Source organism: Lissotriton vulgaris, chromosome 2_1 (genome assembly GCF_964263255.1).
Source record: "Lissotriton vulgaris chromosome 2_1, aLisVul1.2, whole genome shotgun sequence".
NCBI lineage: Eukaryota > Metazoa > Chordata > Amphibia > Caudata > Salamandridae > Lissotriton > Lissotriton vulgaris.
Genome location: NC_141687.1, coordinates 383,322,009 through 383,345,955, shown reverse-complemented (window position 1 = coordinate 383,345,955; position 23,947 = coordinate 383,322,009). Strand labels below are relative to the sequence as shown.

General features: G+C 48.7%; 1 protein-coding gene across 1 annotated transcript in view; it reads right to left on the bottom strand.

The window, feature by feature from the left end:
* The window catches only part of SCARF1 (scavenger receptor class F member 1), a 300,041-nt gene that overhangs the window by 120,389 nt on the left and 155,705 nt on the right, over positions 1–23,947 (bottom strand). The window contains exons 6-7 of the mRNA XM_086955211.1: positions 22,859–22,987; positions 22,638–22,741 (exon numbers count right to left, since the gene is read on the bottom strand). Coding sequence (XP_086811337.1) covers positions 22,638–22,741; positions 22,859–22,987 — 233 coding nt within the window. The remainder of the gene's footprint in view (positions 1–22,637; positions 22,742–22,858; positions 22,988–23,947) is intronic.

The window sequence follows — 23,947 nt, the reverse complement described above, 5'->3', positions numbered from 1 at the left end:
TCAGGGCTTGATCCATCACTGTTTTTAGCTCACTGCACCATCCAAGCTCAGAACCTGGCTACATGCAAATTAGTCTGTCCCTGGCCCAGTGCATCATGGGAACAGGGCAGAACAAACTACCAAGCCAATTCTTTTACTGGAAAGGAAACAAGCTTCCGGGGACCGGTTTCTGGCATTACAGCCGTCTTCGGCCCGGCTTGCTTAAATCCTGATGGTGCAGTGAGCAAGGGACTCACATCTGAGCATACCCTTCCACGCTTATGGTGGACAAAACGATTCAGGTAAGGGGGTGGTGATGGACAGAGTATCTGAATTAAGCAGAACACTCCTACCCAGTCCAAAGATCAGGGCTTGATCCATCACTGTTTTTTAGCTCACTGCACCATCCCAGCTCAGAACCTGGCTACATGCAAATTAGTCTGTCCCTGGCCCAGTGCATCATGGGAACAGGGCAGACCAAACTACCAAGCCAATTCTTTTACTGGAAAGGAAACAAGCTTCCGGGGACCGGTTTCTGGCATTACAGCCATCTTCGGCCCGGCTTGCTTTAATCCTGATGGTGCAGTGAGCAAGGGACTCACATCTGAGCATACCCTTCCACGCTTATGGTGGACAAAACGATTCAGGTAAGGGGGTGGTGATGGACAGAGTATCTGAATTAAGCAGAACACTCCTACCCAGTCCAAAGATCAGGGCTTGATCCATCACTGTTTTTTAGCTCACTGCACCATCCCAGCTCAGAACCTGGCTACATGCAAATTAGTCTGTCCCTGGCCCAGTGCATCATGGGAACAGGGCAGACCAAACTACCAAGCCAATTCTTTTACTGGAAAGGAAACAAGCTTCCGGGGACCGGTTTCTGGCATTACAGCCGTCTTCGGCCCGGCTTGCTTAAATCCTGAAATAAGCTTTGTTTTGAGAATGATTTAATTCTTACTTTTTTAAAACTACGGTTGTCTCATTATGTGTATATATGTATATTTTCCTCATCAGTTTGTCAATAAAAAATGTTTTAAAAAAATAAAAAAGTATTGGACATGTTCGTGAAATCTAATATGTGTTACCTTGTTAAGTCTCCATATTTCATATTGGCTGCGTTCTGGTTTCCAAAGTTTTCAAATCATAAACACATTGCCACACACAACTCAAAGCGCTGATAAAGTATGAAGTTATGGGTATTGGAACGAAATTCGTTGGCTAGATTTTCACATTTTGTATTTTGGAGAAAAAGAATAAAGGAGTTACTTTGAAACTTATATTGGAATTGAACTCTTTTCTGGTGCACCTTCTATTTTTTCACAAGTTTTTGGATCTGCTGGACCGTGTCACCAAACAGTGGCAGGTGCTGGAGGATTCGTGCACAGGACAGTATACTCATTAAGATTGGTGATTTGGATGCAGACTACAAAGCCCACTGATGGTCCATTTAGTTTCGAACATTTCAATTTTGTTTAGGTTTGAGCTGTCAAAATTCACTTTATGAAAATTGCAGGGGTTATTACCACAAACTCATAATTCCAAATATGGTGCAGCCAAAATCATGCACAGGGATGGATTTATTTTGCCTACTTGTAACTGCAGCTAAAGTATACAATTAAGCATCCTTAAACACACCTAATGTCTACAGATTTTTGCCAGGGTCCTGTCTATCTTTTATGCACAGAATAACAATACACATGGAAATGTGCATACCTAATGTGCACGTAGGCTTGTCTATCACTTAAGGTGCATCAAGGCAAAAATAAGCATCAGTTCACAGCTATATAATGTGGACAAAAGATAAATAAATAGGATTCTTCTCGCACCTGTTGGGAATAAAGGTAAGTAAACAGAGACTTAAACCTAATGTGCCAAATATACACTGTCGTACACCATATATAGATATTGGCACATGCCTACTGTAAACTGAACTGACTAAACAGATACCTGCACAATACAACTCTATGCAGAGGTCAAAAACTAAGCACCTGAACACACCTGGCACAGGGCCAAACGCACACACAGCTGCACACATTCAACACGCCAGCACAGTCCCAAATAATAGATGCTAGGGAGAGCAGCCGCCCCATAAGATTACCTGTGGGCTTCCATTTCTTTGTGTCAGCTTCACTCAAAATGAGTGTGAATTCTTTCCCCTGGTGGTACCCTACCTTTCAAGCCGATGAAGGATGTTCTGCAGCCCACATTAGTGTTTTTTAGCCAGGACCATCGGAATGATGAGACAGGTCAGGAACAAATTATGCACAGGGTTGACCACATTAGGCAGCAATAAAAGGAAAATTGTGCAGCGCAATCCGGCACATTTTGATAAGGTATTACCTCACAAGTTTCTAACTTGTATACATTAACACTGTCTTGGCAAAGGTTTCACCTCATCTCATTTTTTATTTCAGTAATTTTTTATTGAAAATAAAGAGCATATTTACATGGTACAGAGAGAAACACATGGGGGATGGGAAAAAGAAAACAGGGAAAAAAGAATAGCGCGCCCGGGGGGGGGGGCAAGCATTGTCTCGATTGGTTTGTGTCAGTCCGTTCGTGTTCTCATGCTTGCTTCTTCTTCTTCTCGTCCAGTTTACAAGTTTTCAAGTTTCCCCCATGCCCCCTTACAGCCTGTTTGATTGTCTTTTCGCTCCCCTGGTGGCGTGAAGAGAAAAAAGAGGTGTGGGGGTATAGAGAGTAGAGAGAGAGAGGCACATTGTGTTGCAGAGTAGGCTATGCGTGTTGTTTATGCAGTATTGCCTAGTCTGGACGTTCAGGGTGGCTTATGAGAGGACAGGTAGTTGTCTAGCGACAGCCATATCTCGCTTTTTTTCTCCGAGTTTGGTTGGCTGTTGGTTGTTATGGTGTCGGCTCCTCTTAGGAATATGACCCAGTTGAACCAAGCTTTAAAGGTGGCCTTTGCTGTGTCTTTCCAATTGTTCAACACCGTTTTGACCGCCGCTGTGAGCAGGAGGTCAATCAGGTCTCTGTCATTTTCGGATGTTATGGATGGGTCGGTGTATCCCAGTATTAGATGGTGAAAGTCCAGTGATAGTGTGGCGCCTGTTACGTCATTGATTAGAGTGTTTAGGGAGTCCAAGAACTTCCTGATCTCGGTGCATTGGAAGAGGAGGTGTGCCAGGTCTCCCTTCTGCTTATTGCAGTTCCAGCAGGAGTTGTTCTCTCTGATTCCTATGGTGGCTAGGCGTGCTGGGGTCCAGTAGGCCCTGTGTACTAGCCAGAATTTTGTCTGGTCTAGAGTTGTTGTCACCTTCCTTCTTGATGTGGAGGACCATAGATCTGCCCTTTCCTTCTCACTTAGCTCTCTCCCTGCTACTGCTTCCCAGTGGGTTATAGTTTTGTTATTTAGTTTAGAGGTTTTGGGGCTCATGGCTCTATATATGTGCGCTACTTGGTGTCCTATTATGTTCAGGCTGGTGGCGTATTGTATTATTGATGGGGTGAGCTTGTTTTTGCCTGCTTTGGCTATTGCCACCCTTATTTTAAGGAAGTTATAGAGCTCTACGCTGTCGAACTTGTACTGTTCTTTGAGTGTGTCAAAAGCTGTTTGAATCCCTTTGTCCTGTAGCTGGCTCACCGTTGTTATGCCGTGTCGGTACCAAGTGTGCATGTCCAGTGATTTATTTCTATACTTTATTCTAGGGTTGTGCCACCTCATCTCATTACTATCAGTTTAACACCTGAATACAGCAACCTGCAACTGAAAGTTGCCTTGCCAGTGCGCATTAACGCGTGAGGCAGTGTTTTAGTAACTTTTGATCAGTTGGAGCAAGAACCATTTTTTGTTAAAATCTTTGCAATGTATGCAGAAGAGGGTGGATTATGCGGCAAATCTATAACTTTGTGGAAAATGCAGTGGTCACAGAACCGCATAATTCCACTGGCTCTGCTTCTAGCCAACACTTCAAAGGATGAAGCCTGAACTGAAGATTTCCTCATAGTTTGCTTAAAAACCAGGGGGCATATTACCAAGCAATAGCGATAATTATCGCTATTGCTTGGTTAGAGACAAAAATGTATCGCCGACCTGCGGCGATTTTTATCGCAGATGAACCTTGGTATTACCAAGGTTTATCGCAAATGCGATAAAAATCGACCGCAATGTATGAATATCGCTGAAAAGTCAGCGATATTCAGGCATTACCGAGCAAATGCTCTTAGCCATGTTATCCACCTACCATTGGATAACATGGCTAAGAACTGCTCAGGGGCAGGTGTTAGCTTTTGGAGATATTCGCATTTCGCGCGAAAATCTCCAAAAGTTGGTAATAGGAGATAGCGATGTTAGCGACTGTTTCCAATCGCTAACATCTTGGCACGCCCACTTTGCATGTCATTAGTGATAAATATCACTGACATGCAAAGCGGGGCCCAAGATGATCGCTATCTCCTACTAGCTGTCGCTAACTGGTGTTAGCGACAGCTAGGTAATAGGGAGATAATTTTATCTCCGCTTTCTTGGCTTTTAAAGCCAAAAAAGCGGAGATAAACCCCCTTGATAATATGCCCCCAGATACCTACGGCTGCACTGGTCGGTAAACCTGGGTGAGCGGCTGACCTCCAAGCTGTAATAATCAAATAATCCTCTCACCAGACTGTGTAGGCACATTCATAAATTCCCCCTTTCACACAGTCCCTCACACACACCTGCAAATCCCCTACTTTGATGCACACTTCTCCCTCTTAGTGACATAGATAGTATATAGACATCAGGGCTTTAAGTGGACCGGGTCTCGCCAGGTCTGAGAACCGGCAGTAATTATAAAAGGCAATTGAAATGGGTCCCGTTCGAGCTGTATAAATAGCCACATAATTTAGCCAACGGAAATAACGCATACTGCAGCATAGTATGCATGTGGGGGAGGGGGTTTGCAGCTTGCAGGAGTATTCATCTGCCCGTGTTCAGGGCCCTGCTTTGGTAATAATGTATTTGTGAAAGAAAGAACTCGGGCAGACCAGCGAGCTGGGCAGGGGTGGAGCTTGCATTGGTGCAGCAGGTGCAGTGGCATTAGGGCCCAGAGTAGGCCCGAGGAACCTACTGAACCGTGATTATTGTTGTATTTTATTATTCAGCGGGGGGGGGGGGGGGGGGGGTCCTAGTACTGGGGCCCATGACTCACTGGCTGCACTTCTGTCCATGGGTCCAATAGTGCGATGCGGTTATGAGAATCGATGTAAGTGGTTTGTTTTTATGGCTTCTCCTCCCACATTCCGCAGGAGGACTGTGGCCAAGCCTCGGAAGAATCGTGAATCCGAATCTTACTCACATGGGATGAGGCGCGTTCTTCCTCTGAACCCTGGGCGCTCTTTCAACCTTATCTTAGTGTGTACGCCTTCTGGACCGTGCCATGGTGCCCTTGCACCTGCTGGCATCCCAGGCAGCGTGATCACTCACTTTTAGAATTTATGAGGCACAAGATTCTAGAGTCACTTGATTTAGGCCACGCCCTTAACTACCTCGACCACGCGCCTTGTAGGACTCCTGGTCACACCTCTGTGGCTATCTCACAGTTAGAGGCCCCCCGCTGTTTGTATCCCATTTAAGGCCCTGATACAAATTATTGTAAACCGAGAGCCCCAGTACCCACGCCTGCGTAGACCCCACATGCATGCAGAAGGGCACAGCTGCAGCAAAGGCGGCATGACCTCTGGCTTGCAGCCCGAAGGGCGCGCAGACCCGCCCCGCACAACACGACGTGTAGAGACATGCGCTGGTTCGTCCCATCCGGAGTCACGACTGCTGCAAACTATAAACCTTGGTAAACCTTTAACCTGAATTTCAGCATAAACACCTGCATTAAGAATGCGAGAAACACCTTTAACTCCACCTTTCGGAATTAATGGGCTGGTGTAACTCCAGGGATGCGCAAGGAACACCCCCTGAATCCGAGGCCGTCTGGTTTGAGACATGAACAGCAAATCTGCTGCAAGAACAGCAAATCTGCCGCAACCGTGGAAGAGGAATTGGGATCGAGTGGTGTGAAACACTGATTCTCGCGGCGATTCCCCGTTCTGAGAGGTTTCTGAGGGTTTACAACCCCCTTGCTATGGGTAAATAAATGCGCATGATCTTCCAGTCAGTGCTTTGTTGACCCAACGACGACCAGGTGCCTGGCCCAAGCCCCTCCTTGCACACGCAGGTTGTTAATGCCAGAGCCTCTGTCAGGTGTTGTGTAAAGTCAGGGCAGCCCCTGGTGCCGAGCGTGAAGGCTAAGCAATGTCACGCCCCCTCCTCCAAGGCAGAAAGCAATGGCCGCGAACCTGTAATGAAGCTCGCTCCTGTGTTACGAATGTTCCACACAAGATGTGAAGGCATTCAAGATTCCCTTATTTATTTATTTATTTATTACAAAAGGCAATCACAACAGCTCCCTTCTTGCAGGCGGTATTGGTTCCCCGTGAGTGGTGGCGCATCGTCAGTGTCTATAGAATCCGTCTTTGTCACGAGGAACCTGGGCAACTAAGATTTCTGAACGAAGCCCAACATTTTCCACCCTGACAGCCATATCACAGAAAAAATATTAAACAAAACTTTAACAAAAAATGCTAAAAATATCAATTGATGTTGGATCAAAGTCCTTTTTCACCAACTTTGGTGAAAAACTCCAGCTATTTTTGAAGTAAGTTTGAACTGTGTACTGCATTTACCAGGATGCAAAGGGGCAAACTCTGCTGGGACTGTGAGGCAGTGTGCTCCCAACTCCCATTCTGTACAAAACAGAAGTACTCTTGTGTGGTTGTCAATCATTTGGGTGGTCACTTTCTTGTTGACCTCCTGAACTAGGAAGTCCTCCATCTTCAGTCTCTCCAGCTAAGAATCAGGGCTTTATCATAATTTTTCATTTGTCATACAGATAAACCAGGTGTCTAGACTCTGGTTCATTCTTCTAAGAATGCTCAGCAAATTGGTACTTTTTCTCGACACTTTGCTCAGAAAACTGGGATTCACTTGTTTGTAATCTCTGCTAGACTATGGGAATTCGATTTTCCATGGGCTACTAGAGAATCTCACTCAGTGTATTTAGACAGTCAAAAATTCAGTAGCCATTGTTTAAGTCTGGTATTCCCCTTACCTTTGGGAATTCCAATGGCTATCCATCAAACTATGTTCTTCAATCCAAGGCTTTATGGAGTCTACAATTCTGGTCCCAAGAACTTACGGCTCAAACTTTATCGGTCTATTCTCTCTCACCAATCTCAATTGGCTAAACTCTTCATGGTTCCCCGTATCAATAAGTCAAACCTTGGAGGTCGCTCCTTTACCTTCCTGGCGCCCAAACTTTGGACCGCATATGTTTCAAACGGAGACTTATTTCTTGGTTGCTTTGCTGCCCTTTTCTCCCTTTCCTTTTCTTCTTTAGTGCAAAGATACCCTCTTGGTGTAAACATCACGCTTTACAAAATCCTTCAAATAACACAACAACAGGTCTTCTAAACCTGCCTGGATTTAATTCTCAGTGGGTCCATAGGCTCAGAACATCCACAGGCTTCATACAATCCACCCACCTCCTACCGATTAAGCAATCGTAAGGCCCCATGTGTCTGAAAAAGGCAGTCTCAGAGCTTCTGGACAGCTGGACTACTCTGACCCCTGAACTTTTATCCTGTCTTTGATTTGTCTGGTCTGTTCCCCCCAGTGTCCTCGACATCTACGAAACCACTGGTTGTTAGTTTAAAGTTGACGTTTGTGTAACCTAAACAGCTTTTGAGGTGTTAATTTAAAGAAATTACTCATTTCAAGTAGCTTTTTACTTTGAATTTATTTCAACCAGTTCGTGTCTCTACATTATTTTCAGATTTTAATATTTCGATAACTTACAGCTAGTTAAGTCTTTTATTACATTGCAAAGTGTAGTACTCTTAAGAAAAGTCTTACTATTTATTAATCTTTTCTAAGTTATTTAAAGGACTGTCACTGTTAGACGGACCGGGAGGGTCGGCCGAGATTACGGGGAGAGGTCTCCAGGGAGAGCCGTCTCCAACGACTGTACAGACAAGTAACTTCCCCCCCACAGACGGACACCACACAAGATTGAAGGTTAACGAGACTTTATATGCAATTCTTAGGTTACGTTGGTATGATACAAGGAGGTCTGGACTCAGGGGTCCCCTCGGTTCTGATCTCTGGCTGAGGAAAAGGGTAGCGGGACAGTCTTAGTTACCAATGAGTACAAAATAGCTCTCAATCCTCGAGCTCGGCGTTCTAGATGATCGGGCCGTGGAGGAGCCAAGCAGGTCCCGAGATGGATGAAGGAAGGACGACGGTCCGCGGCAGAGCCTGCAGGTCCCGGTGAAAGATGATGGTTACAACGGTCCGCGGCCACGCCAGCAGATCCCGACGACGATGAAGGATGAAGGTTACGACGGCTGTGGCAGCGCCAACAGGCAGGACGATGGTGCACAGGACAGAGCTACGGCAGCGCCAGTAGTCCGTCCAGGATGAGTTCCTCTTTACGTCTCTCGACTCCAAGATACAACTGCCTTCCTGCTCTGGAGCTGCCCCAGTTATAGGGCTGGCGTGCTTTGATGTCCGGACCCTCGCACTTGGAGGTCGGGAGGTCCGGGATGAGGGAGTCCAGACACCCAGCAGGGGGGTGGAGCCAGCGCCCGGGGAGGCGATGGGCGAGCGGCACTGGGCGGGGGAGAGCCATCGGCACCTCTTTCTCCCATTGACTTGCCAAGTAGCCCGCTCATCTCCTGGGTGGAGGGTGGTGCCGGAATGTCTGAGGCCGGGCTAGGCCCAGGGTTGAGGTCGATCGGGGGCCAGGCGGCCTCGTGGTGAAGTGTCCAAGATGGCGGCCCGGGCTGGGCGCGTGGGCCGGCAGTGGATCGGACCCACGAGGTTAACGTGTTCGAGGGCAGGGGTCCCTGAGGGGACGGAGGACGTGCAATGGTGGTGTGTGGTACTTGCGTGACTGGGCTCGGGCCTGGTTGAGCCGGGGGAGAGCGGCCCTTCATGTGGCCTGTCCAACATGCGTCCCCCCCAGCTGAAGGCGGGAAGAGTTACCCATCCTCTTGGGGACTCTCCTCGTCGAGGCGGAAAAACCGGGACAGGCCATCCGCGTTGGCGTGGTCTGACCCAGGCCGGTGTTCGACTGTGAAGTCCATACCTTGCAAGGAGATGGACCAGCGTAGCAATTTTGGGTTTTCCCCCCGCATATGCATCAACCACTGCAGGGGTCGGTGGTCAGTCTGTACCCGAAAGTGGGTGCCAAAAAGGTAGGGCCGGAGCTTCTTGAGGGCCCATACCACAGCGAAGGCTTCCCTCTCTATGGTGCTCCAGCGTTGCTCCCGTGGTAGTAGTCTCCGGCTGATGAAGGCCACCGGTTGATCAAGGCCTTCGGTGTTCACTTGAGACAGGACCGCCCCAATGCCCTGGTCGGAGGCGTCCCTCTGGACGACGAACTCCCGGCTGTAGTCTGGGGCCTGGAGCACAGGAGCGGAACACATGGCGGCCTTCAACTGTTCGAATGCCGCTTGACACTCTGGGGTCCAGTTCACCTTCTTGGGCTGATTCTTTGACGTGAGTTCGGTGAGAGGCCCCACTATGGTACCATAGTCTTTCACGAACCTTCGGTAGTAGCCCGTGAGGCCCAGGAAGGCTCGTACCTCGGTTTGGGTGATAGGGGGCTGCCAGTTCTGGATGGCGGCAATCTTCAGCTGTAGAGGGGCCACTAGGCCGCTTCCCACCTGGTGTCCGAGGTAGGTCACAGACCCTTGTCCAATTTGACACTTGCTGGCCTTGATCGTGAGGCCAGCTCGCTGAAGGGCTTGCAGCACTGCTCGGAGGTGGTGGAGGTGCTCGGTCCAATGGTGGCTGTACACAGCGATGTCGTCTAGGTAGGCGGCGCTGAACTCTTCGAGCCCCGCCAGGACCTGATTGACGAGCCGTTGGAAAGTCGCTGGGGCATTTTTCATGCCGAAGGGCATGACCGTAAAATGATAGTGGCCATCGGGGGTGGAGAAGGCAGAACGTTCTTGTGCTCGGGGTGTGAGGCCGATCTGCCAATAACCTGCTGTTAGGTCGAAGATGCTGAGGTAGCGGGCAGCTCCCATTCGGTCGACCAGTTCATCTGCCCGGGGGATGGGATGTGCGTCCGTTCTGGTGACTTCATTCAGGCCCCGGTAGTCGACGCAGAACCGGAGTTCTGGTGTGGTTCCGGGGGCGGCTGCCTTGGGGACCAGTACGACCGGGCTGGCCCATGGACTGTCTGAGGGCTCGATGACCCCGAGCGTGAGCATCTTAGCTACTTCCGCCTGGATGCAGGCCCGTACCCGATCAGGTACGCGGTAGGCCCGGTGGCGGATAGGAGGGCTGTCTCCGGTGTCCACATCGTGCACACACCAGGAAGTGACACCTGGGGTGAGGGAGAACAGACTGGCGAACCGTGACAGGAGGGCTTGGCACTCTTGGCGTTGTTCTCTGGTGAGGGTCTCCGAGAGTCGGACCCCATCCACGGAGCCGTCTTGCTCCTGGGTCCGCAAGAGGTCAGGGAGAGGCTCGGAGTCGTCTTCAACCCCATTGTCTGTGGCCATCAGTAGGCTGAGTTCTGTTCGTGCAAAGTGGGGTTTCAGTCTGTTGGTGTGGAGGACTCGGAGTGGATTCCGGGAGGACTCCATATCGATCAGATAGGTGGCAGGACCCTTGCGCTCGATTACCTTGAAGGGTCCCGTCCATTTGTCTTGGAGAGCGCATGGCTCTGTGGGGGACATTACCCACACCTGTTGCCCCGGCTCGAATTCAATGGATGAGGCGTTCTGGTCATACCATTTCTTCATGTCCTCTTGACTGGCCTCTAGGTTGGCTTTTGCTAGGTCTCTGAACCGCTGGGACTGGTTGCGGAGGGTGAGGAGGTACCGGAAGACATCTGGAGGGCTCTTGGCCGGAGGCATCTCCCAGCCTTCTTTGATCAGGCTGAGCGGCCCCCGCACTGGGTGCCCATATAGCAGTTCGAATGGGCTGAAGCCTAGGGACTTCTGTGGGACCTCCCGGTAGGCGAAGAGGAGGCACGGCAGCAGCACATCCCACTGGCGACGGAGGGGCTCTTCCAATCCCCCGATCATCCCTTTTAGCGTGCGATTGAACCGCTCAACAAGTCCGTTTCCTTGGGGGTGATAGGGGGTCGTGAAGCGGTAGGTGACCCCACACTGTTGCCAGAGGGACTTCATGTATTTAGAGATAAAGTTCGTGCCTCTGTCGCTGACGACTTCTCGGGGGAACCCCACACGGGAGAAGATCCCCATCAGGGCCCGGCCGACCACTGGGGCTGTCACGGTCCGGAGAGGAATAGCCTCAGGGTAGCGGGTGGCGTGGTCCACTAGTACCAGAATGAAGCGATGGCCTTGTCTTGTACGCGGGTCCAGGGGTCCCACAATGTCTATTCCGACCCTCTCAAATGGGGTCGTGACTACTGGAAAGGGTTGCAGGGGGGCCTTTAGTTTGCGGCCGCTCTTTCCACTGGCTTGGCACGTGGGGCAAGATCGGCAATGCTGGTGCACATCGTTTCTCATTTTGGGCCAGAAGAAGTGGGTCACTAGGCGACTGTAGGTTTTATCCTGTCCCAGGTGCCCTGCCAGGGGGACATCGTGGGCCAGGTTTAGCAGGAAGTCTCTAAAGCGGAGGGGCACTACTAGTACTCGGTTGGCCCCCAGCTCGGCGATTCGTTGCTCGCTGTACAACAGATCATTGTCCCAGTAGACCCAATGAGTTCCGGAGGTATCCCCTGCGCTTTGGGCGAGCGCTTGTTGGCGGAGTCCCTCGAGGGAGGGACAGGCCTTCTGTTCCTGACGAAATTGTTCTTGTGTGGGTCCCCCCTCTTGAGCCCACTGGTCAAGGTTAGCGAGGTCGGAAGGTTGAGCAAGTTCGAGGGGGATGTCATGGTCGGGGGTCTCGGCTGGGGCGACCGGAGGCGGTGGCGCCGGCCATTCTGGTTCTTCCGGGTGATGGTTGGCACGGGCGGCCATGGACCGGGTGGTGACGCACGCCCAGTCCGGGACGCCCAACATCCCCAAGTGTTCTTTTCGCTCCACGGCTGCCCACGGGGAGCTCTCCAGGTCATTTCCGAGGAGGCAGTCCACGGGGGCGTCGTCTCGGACCGTTACCTTCAACATGCCGGAGACCCCTCCCCACTCAAAGGGGACGCAGGCCATCCGACACAGACTCTCCGAGTTGTCGGCTGATCGCACAGGGCAGAGAATGTTCGGTAGATATTGTTCTGGGGTCACCAGATGACAGCGGACGGCTGTCACACTGGCCCCGGTGTCCCGAAGGGCTTCGGCCCGTTGTCCATTGATGCTCACCCATTGGCTGTACTTCTGGGTGTTAGCGGGTAGGGGGACCCGCGGGACCATGTCTCTTCCCCCTAAGCACGCGAGAGTCATGGCGGCTGGCTCCCACTCCTGATACTCTTGCTCGTCTGTTTCTTGTTCCTCGGAGATCTGTTCTTCCCCTAGTGCCGCGGCGGCCACATGGCGGGGTTTTGGACTCTGATACTGCGGGCAGCTCGGGTCGTTTGCATAGTGGCCGACTCGTTGGCATCGGTGACATGTAACATTGGCTCGGTACCCTGGTCGCGCCGGGGTGCTGCCCCGGTTGGCCGGGGGGGTGGTGCTGGTAGCGGGGGCGGCCGGAGTGTTGTCTCTTCCTCGTCCTTGGCCCCCTCCTCCTCCTCTGGGCCGGTGGTGACCATTGTTGTTCCTGTTCTGCTCGTAGGACCCATTCCGGCCCACTCTGGTGATCTCCCACCGGTCAGCTTCGGCTGCGAGCTGCCGGGGATCGGTTAACTTGCTGTCGAGGAGGTGTTGGCGTAGTTCAATGAAGCAATTGTTGGACAGATGCTCCCATACCATCAGATTGAACAGCTGCTCGTAGGTCGTGACGTTGTTCCCCCTGATCCAGCCTTCGAAAGCTCGGCTAAAGTACGTTACATAGTCCACCCAAGTTGTACCCGGGATGCGTGTGCAGTCTCGGAACCTCTGACGGTACATCTCGGGCGTGAAGCCATAGCGGGTGAGGAGGGCCGCTTTCATATGGTCGTAGGAGGTCATCTGGTGGTCTGGGAGCTGTAACAGGGTATCGCGGCCCTCATTGAGGAATTTGCCCCATAGGCCGGCTCCCCAATCGTTTCTATCGATCCGGTGCGCAGTCATCGCGATTTCATAGGCCTTAAACCATTGCTGGATGTCGTCTTCTCGAAAATATTCTCGGACAACATCCTTGGGGATGTGTACTTTTTTCTCCGTGGTCCCTGGGGTGTGTGGTCTCTCGGGCACCCCTAACTCTTTATTCTGCTTGCGCAGGTTGATCTCTGCTAGGTTCCGTTCGTGTTCGTACGCTAGTTTCTTTTCCTCGAGCTCCCTTTGCCTCTGTTTCTCCTCTCTTTCTTCTCGGAGACGTAGGTGCTCTAAGTTTATTTTTTGTTCGGCCAACTTGAGTTCTACGTCCATCTTGAGTCGGGCCATTTCTAGTTCGTGTAGTCGGGTTTTTTCTCTTTCTTGGATCTCGTCTTGCGAGAGACTGGTTCTTTGCCCTTCAGGGGCCGTGTTGGTCTTTTTCGCGGTGCTTTGCTCAGGGGCTTCGACATCCCCGGTCTCTGCCCAAGATTCTAGGGCATGCTTAAAATCGTCCTTGGTGCTTAGTCCGGTGGTAGCGATACCTAGTTCGATGCAGAACTGCTTTAGTTCACGATGGCTGTACTCCTCTAGTTTTTCCATTTGGAACTTCTCAGTTGATCCGCTCTCTTTAGTTGACATTGTGGTTCGTTGTGGGGTGAGCTACTCTCTGTACGTTATGCGGTGATTCGGATCGCGCCGCTGGCCACCAATGTTAGACGGACCGGGAGGGTCGGCCGAGATTACGGGGAGAGGTCTCCAGGGAGAGCCGTCTCCAACGACTGTACAGACAAGTAACTTCCCCCCCACAGACGGACACCACACAAGATTGAAGGTTAACGAGACTTTATATGCAATTCTTAGGTTACGTTGGTATGATACAAGGAGGTCTGGACTCAGGGGTCCCCTCGGTTCTGATCTCTGGCTGAGGAAAAGGGTAGCAGGACAGTCTTAGTTACCAATGAGTACAAAATAGCTCTCAATCCTCGAGCTCGGCGTTCTAGATGATCGGGCCGTGGAGGAGCCAAGCAGGTCCCGAGATGGATGAAGGAAGGACGACGGTCCGCGGCAGAGCCTGCAGGTCCCGGTGAAAGATGATGGTTACAACGGTCCGCGGCCACGCCAGCAGATCCCGACGACGATGAAGGATGAAGGTTACGACGGCTGTGGCAGCGCCAACAGGCAGGACGATGGTGCACAGGACAGAGCTACGGCAGCGCCAGTAGTCCGTCCAGGATGAGTTCCTCTTTACGTCTCTCGACTCCAAGATACAACTGCCTTCCTGCTCTGGAGCTGCCCCAGTTATAGGGCTGGCGTGCTTTGATGTCCGGACCCTCGCACTTGGAGGTCGGGAGGTCCGGGATGAGGGAGTCCAGACACCCAGCAGGGGGGTGGAGCCAGCGCCCGGGGAGGCGATGGGCGAGCGGCACTGGGCGGGGGAGAGCCATCGACACCTCTTTCTCCCATTGACTTGCCAAGTAGCCCGCTCATCTCCTGGGTGGAGGGTGGTGCCGGAATGTCTGAGGCCGGGCTAGGCCCAGGGTTGAGGTCGATCGGGGGCCAGGCGGCCTCGTGGTGAAGTGTCCAAGATGGCGGCCCGGGCTGGGCGCGTGGGCCGGCAGTGGATCGGACCCACGAGGTTAACGTGTTCGAGGGCAGGGGTCCCTGAGGGGACGGAGGACGTGCAATGGTGGTGTGTGGTACTTGCGTGACTGGGCTCGGGCCTGGTTGAGCCGGGGGAGAGCGGCCCTTCATGTGGCCTGTCCAACAGTCACCTTGATACATCCCAATTGTTACTCGACGTAAAATAAAAGACTTCACTAGCTTGTATAGAAGCTCTCGATAAAGATACTTTGCAGTAATTAAGAATTGCTGAAACACAAAAGCTTCGAGAAAGTGACATTACTTGGAAAACGTGTCAACTTAAGTATGGGTACAGAAGTTCAAGACAAATTAAGAAGCATCGATCATTAAAAATAAATTCAAATTAAAAAGCTACTTAAAATTATTACTTTTTTTAACCAAGCACCTCAAAAGGTGTTTAAGTCACATAAGATGGTGCAGTTCCAGAAACCACATTCTTTGAAATTATTAACTTTTTGATATTGATTACATTTACATTGCTTCCACAAAATCAGCTCCCACATATTGCCAAGGTAGGTTCATGTGGAGTTAAAAAAAATAATTAACCTATACTTCCCTATGTATGCTTAATCTTACAAAATGTTAGAAGTCAATATTTTGAACTCAATATATTTATTGGTAGGATGCAACTGCAAATGGACCAGTCAGGTGGAGGGATATAACGGGTCCCCGGAAGGTTGCACTCGCAATATTGCCAGGATCACAAAGTAAAATTACCTCCTATAAAGTGCCTCCTAAGAGATGGACTCTACGAGCCAGGAACGGCACCAAGCTGCTCTCACAGCCGGGCAACAGTATATTGCATTAATGTTTGTAATGTGATGTTTGTACATTAATCTAGATCCGCATACCACTAATTAAAAAGATTTAAAAATATATATATATATATTTATTGGTAGGCATTTCGGACCATGAGAGCTGGAGTGAGGCATTATTGGTTCAGGTGTAGAGTAAGCTTTGTTCTGTCAAGTCAAGTCAAGTCTGAGGAGCAATAACTTTCGCTCACTGTGGATTTCTGAAATGCAGCCTCTCAATTGGCAATGCAATTGGCACAGACTATTTCTGGCTTCCGCGTCTCTCCAGTGCCGCAAGTCTTGTAACTTGTCTGCAGAGACACATCCTGCTCTCTCTCCCATGGAGTTTCAATGTGAAGGTTGAACGTCTTCTGATTTGGTCCTGGCCTCATGCAAGTGAGCCTTGTTTCATGCAACTACTGGCCCCTTGAAGGGAGTTCCTTGAACCGGTTGGACTTAGTGTGGAGGCTTTGCAGCAGATGCTGAGATAGCTTTTCAAGGAAAAGGCACCTCATTCCTTTTCTTCTTGATGTAAGAACTAAGGGTCTCATTTACAAGTTGGGAGGCTGCCACCATTCTTTCGGGAGGCAGAGAACCTGCTGCTTCCACCAGCTCCTGGACTTTCTGCCTGCTAACTTGCATCAAGAATGCCACCTTATCATGGCAGCCCACTTACATTTGTTTTGCCTTTTTCATATCCAACTTTGAGTGCAACAGTGTAGTGGCCTGCAATTTAATACTTACTATGTAGGCGTCTGTTTTGGGTGGGTAGTGCCGTAGATCTAAATGCTTTGCATGCTCCTGCCATCTAGTGTTTGGTAAGAACATCGCAAGTTGTTTATCTATGAAGATGTGTCGAGGTATAGGCTATATAGTGACTCCTTCATTGGTCCACATTGAGCATGAACACTGACTGCACCCTTAGATTGTTTTACCCACAACGGGTGAAAGGTGAGAATGAAGTAGAACATTACAAGTATATGTGTCCTGGGCAATTGTAGTTAGTTGAAGAAAATGTCTTGAGTGTTAAAAAATACATTTGCAATCATTGCCTACTTCCGGGTAGGAGGAAGGGTGCATCTAAATCTACTTCATTACATGCAACGAACTGATGCCTACAGAGGAAGTAACATGTTCCATTTGTAGCATGTGTGGCAGTTGATTCACATGCTTTGCATCAACTATAAGGCTGTGTCCTCCCAGCAGTAGCTAGCAGGCAGATGCTTGAAATAAAGCTCCTAAGACAGTTTGGTCTACCATAGCTTGCTGGCACGCTCATATATTTCCACGCCGTAATGCTTTGTGAACGTATACAGTTTTGACCATGTTTCTACCTTATATATATCAGTTATGGGGATGTTTCCCAAGACTGTCATGGTAGCCCCCTCCTTACGTGTAGAATATACCCTAGGAGTTCCAGAGACCTCTCTTTCGGCCTTAGATACAAGTCTGAATGCATCTTACAACCTATCTTGCAATGCCTACTTTAGAAATTGTCTGTTTCTTTACGTCTTACCATAACTAACAAAGAGCTGTCAGCTGTACGAAAATACTTTTTCTTGTCAATAGAATACATGAGTGCCTGTTTTACATCTAGTGTGTGCAAAGCTTGCTCTGCAACATAATCAGGTTGTGGAAAGAAGAGGGCACCTCAATAGTCTGATTCAAATGGAAAGGAGGAACTGCTTTAGGTAAGAACTTGGGATTAGTACACAGGACAGCCTGTCCTGAATAAATGCCTCTTGGACAATCCGTGCATGTAACTTGCTAATATGCCAAGGAAATGGAAGTTAAAGCTACCAGGAAAACTACCTTCCAATAAAGGAACCGAGTTTCCTAGGCTCATGTGGGTCCCATGAGGCTAGTGTACTACATTTATGTTCCAAGTGGGTACTAGAGGTGTTCTAGATGGTACGGTCCTTTTAAGACCTCTGTAAAGGATTTAACCACCAGGATTCTAAAAAGGGATGAGCATTCACTGTGTGACATGTATGCAGAAACAGCTGCTAAGTGAAGGCGTTGCCTTTGGCAGATGTAAGAGGTAGGAACTGATGCAAAGTTTATTTCGGAGGTAGTAATGGACAAAGAGCTTCCACTTTGCAGCACCGCATGCACGAGTGGTAGGTCTACGTGTTTCACACAATATAACCATACTGTCCTCTGGGAAGTTTAAAAATTCGAAGCCTAAGACCTCCGATGCCATATTGCTACATTTATGTGTCTGGAGTGCATGTGTCTGGATATTCCCTGGAGTGGAATCAGAAGGTTTGACCTTGTGAGGGTTAATAGACATCTTCAACAACATTGAGTACCATGGATGTCTGGCACAGGTTTGTGCCATGAGAATGAGGGTCATGGAAACTAGCCTGATCTTCCTTACAACATATAGTATGAGTGGGAGAGGTAGATACACATAGGCAAATTTGGTGGACCAATTCCTCCAGAGTGCATTGCCCATGGGCTGTGGGTGAGGGTGCCTGGAGGGGTAGTTTGAGCATTTTGCGTTTTCTTGACTGGAAAAGAGGTGGGCTGTTGACCTCCTGTTGTAGGACATGAAGGTGGAGTCGCCATTTGTGGACTTGTTGATGTGTCCTGCTTAGCATGTCTGCAAAGCCATTGTCTGTACATGGGAGGTGTTCTGCAAGGAGCTGTATTTTGTGACAAGATTGTCCAATGCCAAATCTGAAACGCCAGGGTAGATAGCAGGAGGGAATGGGTGTCCCCCTTTTTTGCATGTAGTACATTGCTGACATGTTGTCTGTCTTCACAAAGACTACTTTGCCCTGGACAACTACTTAAAAGGCTTTGAGCTCAAGGAAAATGGCTTGTAACTCATGGTAGTTGATGTGCCTGCTCTGCTGAAGATGGGTCAATGTACCTTCCAGTGTTATATTGCCAAAACGTTTGCCCGCGTCCTATGAGAGATGCTTCAATAGTTATGGTCATGAGTATAAAAGGGTCAGAGAAAGGCCTACCTAGCAACACGTGGTTGGCTTTTCACCAATGCAGAAAGCACCTTTATCAATACTAGATCTTATAATCAATTGACTATTCGCCTATGACCATTGTCTGGCGAGGCACTCTTGTAGGAGACACATATATAACCCGGCAAACATAACAATTGCTATGCATGATTCCATTATTTCAAGCATTTTTCATTTCAGTTCTTATTGATAATGGGTGAGTAGACTGAAAAAGAGGCAGCAGCTATTGGAATGCCATGACCCTCTACTCATTGGAGTAAGCCTTACTCATGACAGCATTTAGGACTGACCCTAAAAATGGTTGGATCTGCAGAGGTTAGAGATGGGATTTCTTTACATTAACTGTGAACCCTAGATGGTGCAGAAGATTGTGTGCTGTCTGAGAGTGTGCTAGGCATTGCTTCCTGCTGACGCTCTTGATCAGCAACTCATAGAGATACGGTAAGAGTTGGATGCCCCCTCTTCTAAGGTGGGTGGCCACAACAGCCAGACACTTGGTAAAAACCCTTGAAGCAGTTGTAACCCAAAGGACAGCACTGTGAACTAGTAGTGCTGTGCACTTAACACCAACTGGAGGTACCAGTGATGGGTGGGATGGATGGGGATGTGGAAGTAGGCGCCTTTGAGGTCTAATGCAATCGTAAAATCTCCTTATCGAAGAACGGGGATGACATCCTGTAAAGTTGTCAAATGAAAGTGCTCTAACATGATGAGTTTGTTGAGTGCCATGGGGTCCAGGAGGAGCCGTAGTATTCTGTTCATTTTGGAGATCAGGAAGTACATTGAATATGCTACCTTACTTGTCAGTGTATGGTTATCAGCAGTCGCATTGTTTTACTACATAGCTTTTGTTGACATTGCCCATTCACGTACTTTTGGGTAGAAGGTTATCAGGAGCGGGTTTTACATTTTTAGCTCAAACTCTGAGCATCATTTACTTCCAGGATCTAATGTACTGTATTGTATTGCTGCATCTATATAGCTTGTGGGTTCTGTGTGGCGAATTAAGAGGTGATTGCTGGCCGCCAGCCTCTGGCCCGGCTCCAGAAGGAAGGGCTTGAAGACTCCAAGAGTTCTGGAGCATTGAAGCAAAACATTATGTACAACACCCACAGTTTCAAACTGAGATTTCTCTTTCATCTGTAGTCATTGTTGGATCTTAAGATTGAGCATCATATGGCCAGAGTGCTATCTGGCTCTAGGCTCCTGAAAGCTTGAAGTGTCTTGTTTGGAATCGATGTAGCTGGCATTGCAGTAACCCAAGACGACTTCTGCCGACAAGGACCATCATTCTTTTGGGGGAGCAGCTGTTTCATTGGTAGGGTCTCTATGGAGTGTTAAGTTGAGGGGTAAGGCAGAGTTTACAATTAAACAGATCCTGTAGGTTTCAGAGGTTCTGTAAAGTGTTGGCCAATAAGCTGAGGTAGTCCAACTTAAGACGTAGTTCCGACTGGGTCCCACCCAGTGGTGGATATGTTTTACGGAAATGACCCCTGGGTGCAGGTTCAGAGAGTGCTTCCTGCTGGTTTAGGTGAAGCTGGGTTGCATCTGCAAACATGCATCAGATGACGCTGCAGCAGTCAATAATGCGGCTTAGTAGAGTTCACTAGCTGAACGTGAGAGATGGCCCTTAATGTACCATACCAGTGACAGTGAGGGTTTGAACATGAAATAGTCCAATTGATTCTAAGCTGTGTGACTTTCCTACAATATACTATGGAGCCTCTACAATTCCCATGGTCTTTGCTAACCCATCGAGCTTGATTTCAAACGATGCATTGAGGTCCAGTAGAGTTAGCGTGCACGCAGAGGCTGGCTCATCATCTTGCAACGTTAGGATTTCTTCTTTTATATTCAGAAACATTGTTTCAGCAATTGAAGGTCGTGCCATTCTGCCATCAGGTGGCAGTCCTGGAAGTCCATCTGCCTGCATCACGAGCAGTAGTTTAGAACCTCTGCTACCTTTCTCTAGTCTATTCATTCGCATGCACTCCTGATTATATTTGAATTCAGACCCATTCCTAATGTCAATCCGGGGTTTGGTTTCCATCTGGTGGTGCAATCTGGTACTTGTATGCTCTTCCGTGCCCTGTGGTATCAGCTCAAGCATATCTCCATGTCTTTTTCATGCTGTCTTGACGTGACGTGAAGCCAGACCCATTTCAAACATGATTTAGTTCTGTTCTCTTACGGCTACATGGAGCCTGTGTGGACTCTTTCACGCTGAGAACTGAAGGAGGGACTTTTAACTTCTCTCACCTGCTCTCTGCTGCAACTAGCTCAGTCCTGTTCTTTGCTGCACTCCTTCCCACCCTGTGTGGGTGAGAGCACGCCACGAAGTTGGCATTTAAGAATATTTACTTCTGCAAGGTCTGTTTTAGCAAATGTCACTGCATGCAGCTCCTGCTTGATACCCCAGTTTGTATTATGAACCTCCCCGTGAGAACCTGAACATCCCAAATCCTAGTATTGTTTTCGCAGTGTCCATCTCTGCTCTATTGTTACCCGTGTATGCAATGAGCAGCATTCTGTTCTCTCTGTGAGCTCCCTTGGCTTCAAGTCTCACTTTAGAGCTCTCAGGTATCCCAGGTCCATGCATGATTAGCTCACTCAGGTCATGTTTCTTGATTTGCATTCTGCAACGTGTAGTGCTGGTTTAATAATGAGGTCAACAGAGTTATAAGTCCCAGAATGCAAAGCAATTACCTGGACTGGATGAGGTAGTCAGACATGGGCCTGGGAAACTTTGCAGCCTCTGCACTTTGTTTCTTCTTTGTTTGCTGCGTTTGTGTCGTGCATCATTCTGTTTTTTTTCTGTTAACTTCTTTGACTTACAGTCTCATTTCTTAGCTGCCTACTTTTCTGCCTACAGTTTCTGTCCTGTAGCTTGCATTTCTTTTTTGTCCCTGCTGCACTTCAGTTGAGATGGCAGTGGCCACTTGTCTTCCTTAAGACTGGGTCTCTTTTGTCTGTAAGTTTGCTGTGCATCCTTGTGCAAGAACCTGTGTCCAGAAGGGAATTAGTTGTGCCAGTGCCTGTTGGATACATTATCAGGTGCCTATGGATGTTTACCTGTGCCAACAGAACATTAGTAGTAATAGCTGGGCAGAGCCTGCTATTGATCTACAAGCTCCTGTCCATGACTTCTATAGCACTGTTCATGGTTTCTTTTGCTGATTTTTTCTGAGTCCTTGTCATCATTTGTCTATCAGGGGCTAGTGGGTCCTGCACAGCCGGGGGATGTGGCATGTCACCAAAAGAGGGACTGTCAGGTCTCAAGAATACATGGTGTGAAGTTGTTTATCTCTAGTTCTGCCACAATGTAAATAAATAAAATATTTAACCCACATTTGAGCGAGGAACGTCACAGCCTTCCTCAGAACCTAGAAAACAGACGAGCCATTGTTGATCACAGAGAAAACTATTCCATTCCCAAGCGCTGTGGTTGCGGCCTCAGTGCTAACAGCTCTCTCCAGCGGAATGTCCAAGTTGGGGCAGATGGAAATGAACTCGAAACATTATGAAGAATACAAAGGTGCTGAAAAGTGCAGGAAGGACACTTATGCGCTGAAATGAACAGAAGCCAAACACAGAGATATCTCTAATTTGCGACCATGCCAGCATGTGTACAGTACACCCTTACCACGGCCCCGGCTGCGTTTGTGGTGGATCTATAGATGGAGCAGTAAAGGAAAAGTACAATACTCGTTCTACTACTATCATCTCCATCATGACACTTTTTAGACTCTTTCCGCCTCTATCCCTCCTGACTCACCCCAAACCTCACTTTAAAACCCCTTCTAAATCCTTCCCTCATGTGCCCCTCCTTTGACTCCTCCCAAACGTCATTTACTAGTATAATCTCCCAAACAACACTTTCTAGGCTCTACCCTCGTCTAGCCCTCCATTATCCTGACCAATCCAACTAACTGACTCATATGTTTGCCGCTAAAATTTAATTCATATTTCTCTATACTAATCCATCACTAATCCTTTTAGTTCCAGAGTAGCGTGCTATCCACTGAAAAGCGATTCAGCGCCTCGTCAAAAGCACTAAGAGCTATATAAATACAATTACAACACAATACAATACAACACTTACCCCATTCACACTTTCCAGAGTGAGGCGAGCATGGGGCTCCATGACACTCACAGCTACTGGAGCAATTCACCCCAAAGAGTCCATGGGGACAAGTCTCGTTACAGCTGTGGAAACAAAAAACAGAAAGGAGCCTGTTGGTTCATCTAGTAACCACGGCTGGGCCTTCGCAGCCATACCGTACTCCACAGAGCTCTGCTCTAGAACTGAGAACCATATATTACCTCACTCCCCAGAATCCAGGCTCACAGACGCACTCTCCACTCACTGGACTGCAGCTTCCGTTCCCGCAGTTTGGGCAGGAGAACAGGCACCGATCCCCAAATCTTCCAGATGGGCAGGCAGAGTCACACCTGTACAGGAGAAATAGGAAAGCTGGTGAACCAATGAACCATCTGAAGAAGAAAGGTGGGAAGTGGACTGGCTCAGAGAATGAGCGAGTGATGTGTTTTGTTAGGATCCCAAAGTGGTGGGGGGGGTGAGGATGATCAGAGATGGCTTGGGGGAGCAGACAGGTGTGATGTTGGAGTGGATCTATGTAGTTGTCATGACGACATGGATATGGCATTTCATGAAGAGATCACATGTTTTTTAGTGATCCAGACTTCTGACACAAGAAAATATGATCTTGGAATCCAGAAGGTATGATTGGGTGAGGTGTCGAGTGGGAGACCCTTTTGGGGTACGGTGGAGAAGGAGTAGAGATGAAGATGACAGCAGCTTAGTAATGAAACAAGCATCCATGTCTTAGGAAGCTCCCACATCTGCTGGGCATGGAGGTGCAGCGTTGCTGACAGGGGATGATCTCATTAACGCAGTATGCTTGATTCCTAAATTCTAAGAAGCTTCATAAAAGTTTCTGGAGGGCCATTTGGAGCATTAAATGGTGTTGGTAGCATTGTCAGCCAGTGGGTTTTGCTCCATTCCTCTATTTGTGCTCAACGGTCCTTATTGTGGCTTGGGTAGGGAGCGCTTTCTTGAAGCACTTGGCAGATCTTGATATAGTGACAAGACTGGTCTGTGAATAGATTAAAGGATTATAGGTATCGGAAAGCCTATGATTGATGATTGAGATGTGGTTGTAAAGTAGCTGATTTAGTCTAGTGCTAAAAAGGTAGGTTTAAGGATCTTTGCCAAGGAAGGAATAAGATACCTTCTTCCAGGCAGGAAAGTGTGGCTGAGGTATTGGGGAAATTATGTTTCCCATTGATTTATGTCAAAGTTATGATAATTAATCAGATTGCATGGTGTTTACCCCATGGGTCTAGGTATAGCTCCCCGGGCGATGACGATGGCATCAAGGCTGCATCCTG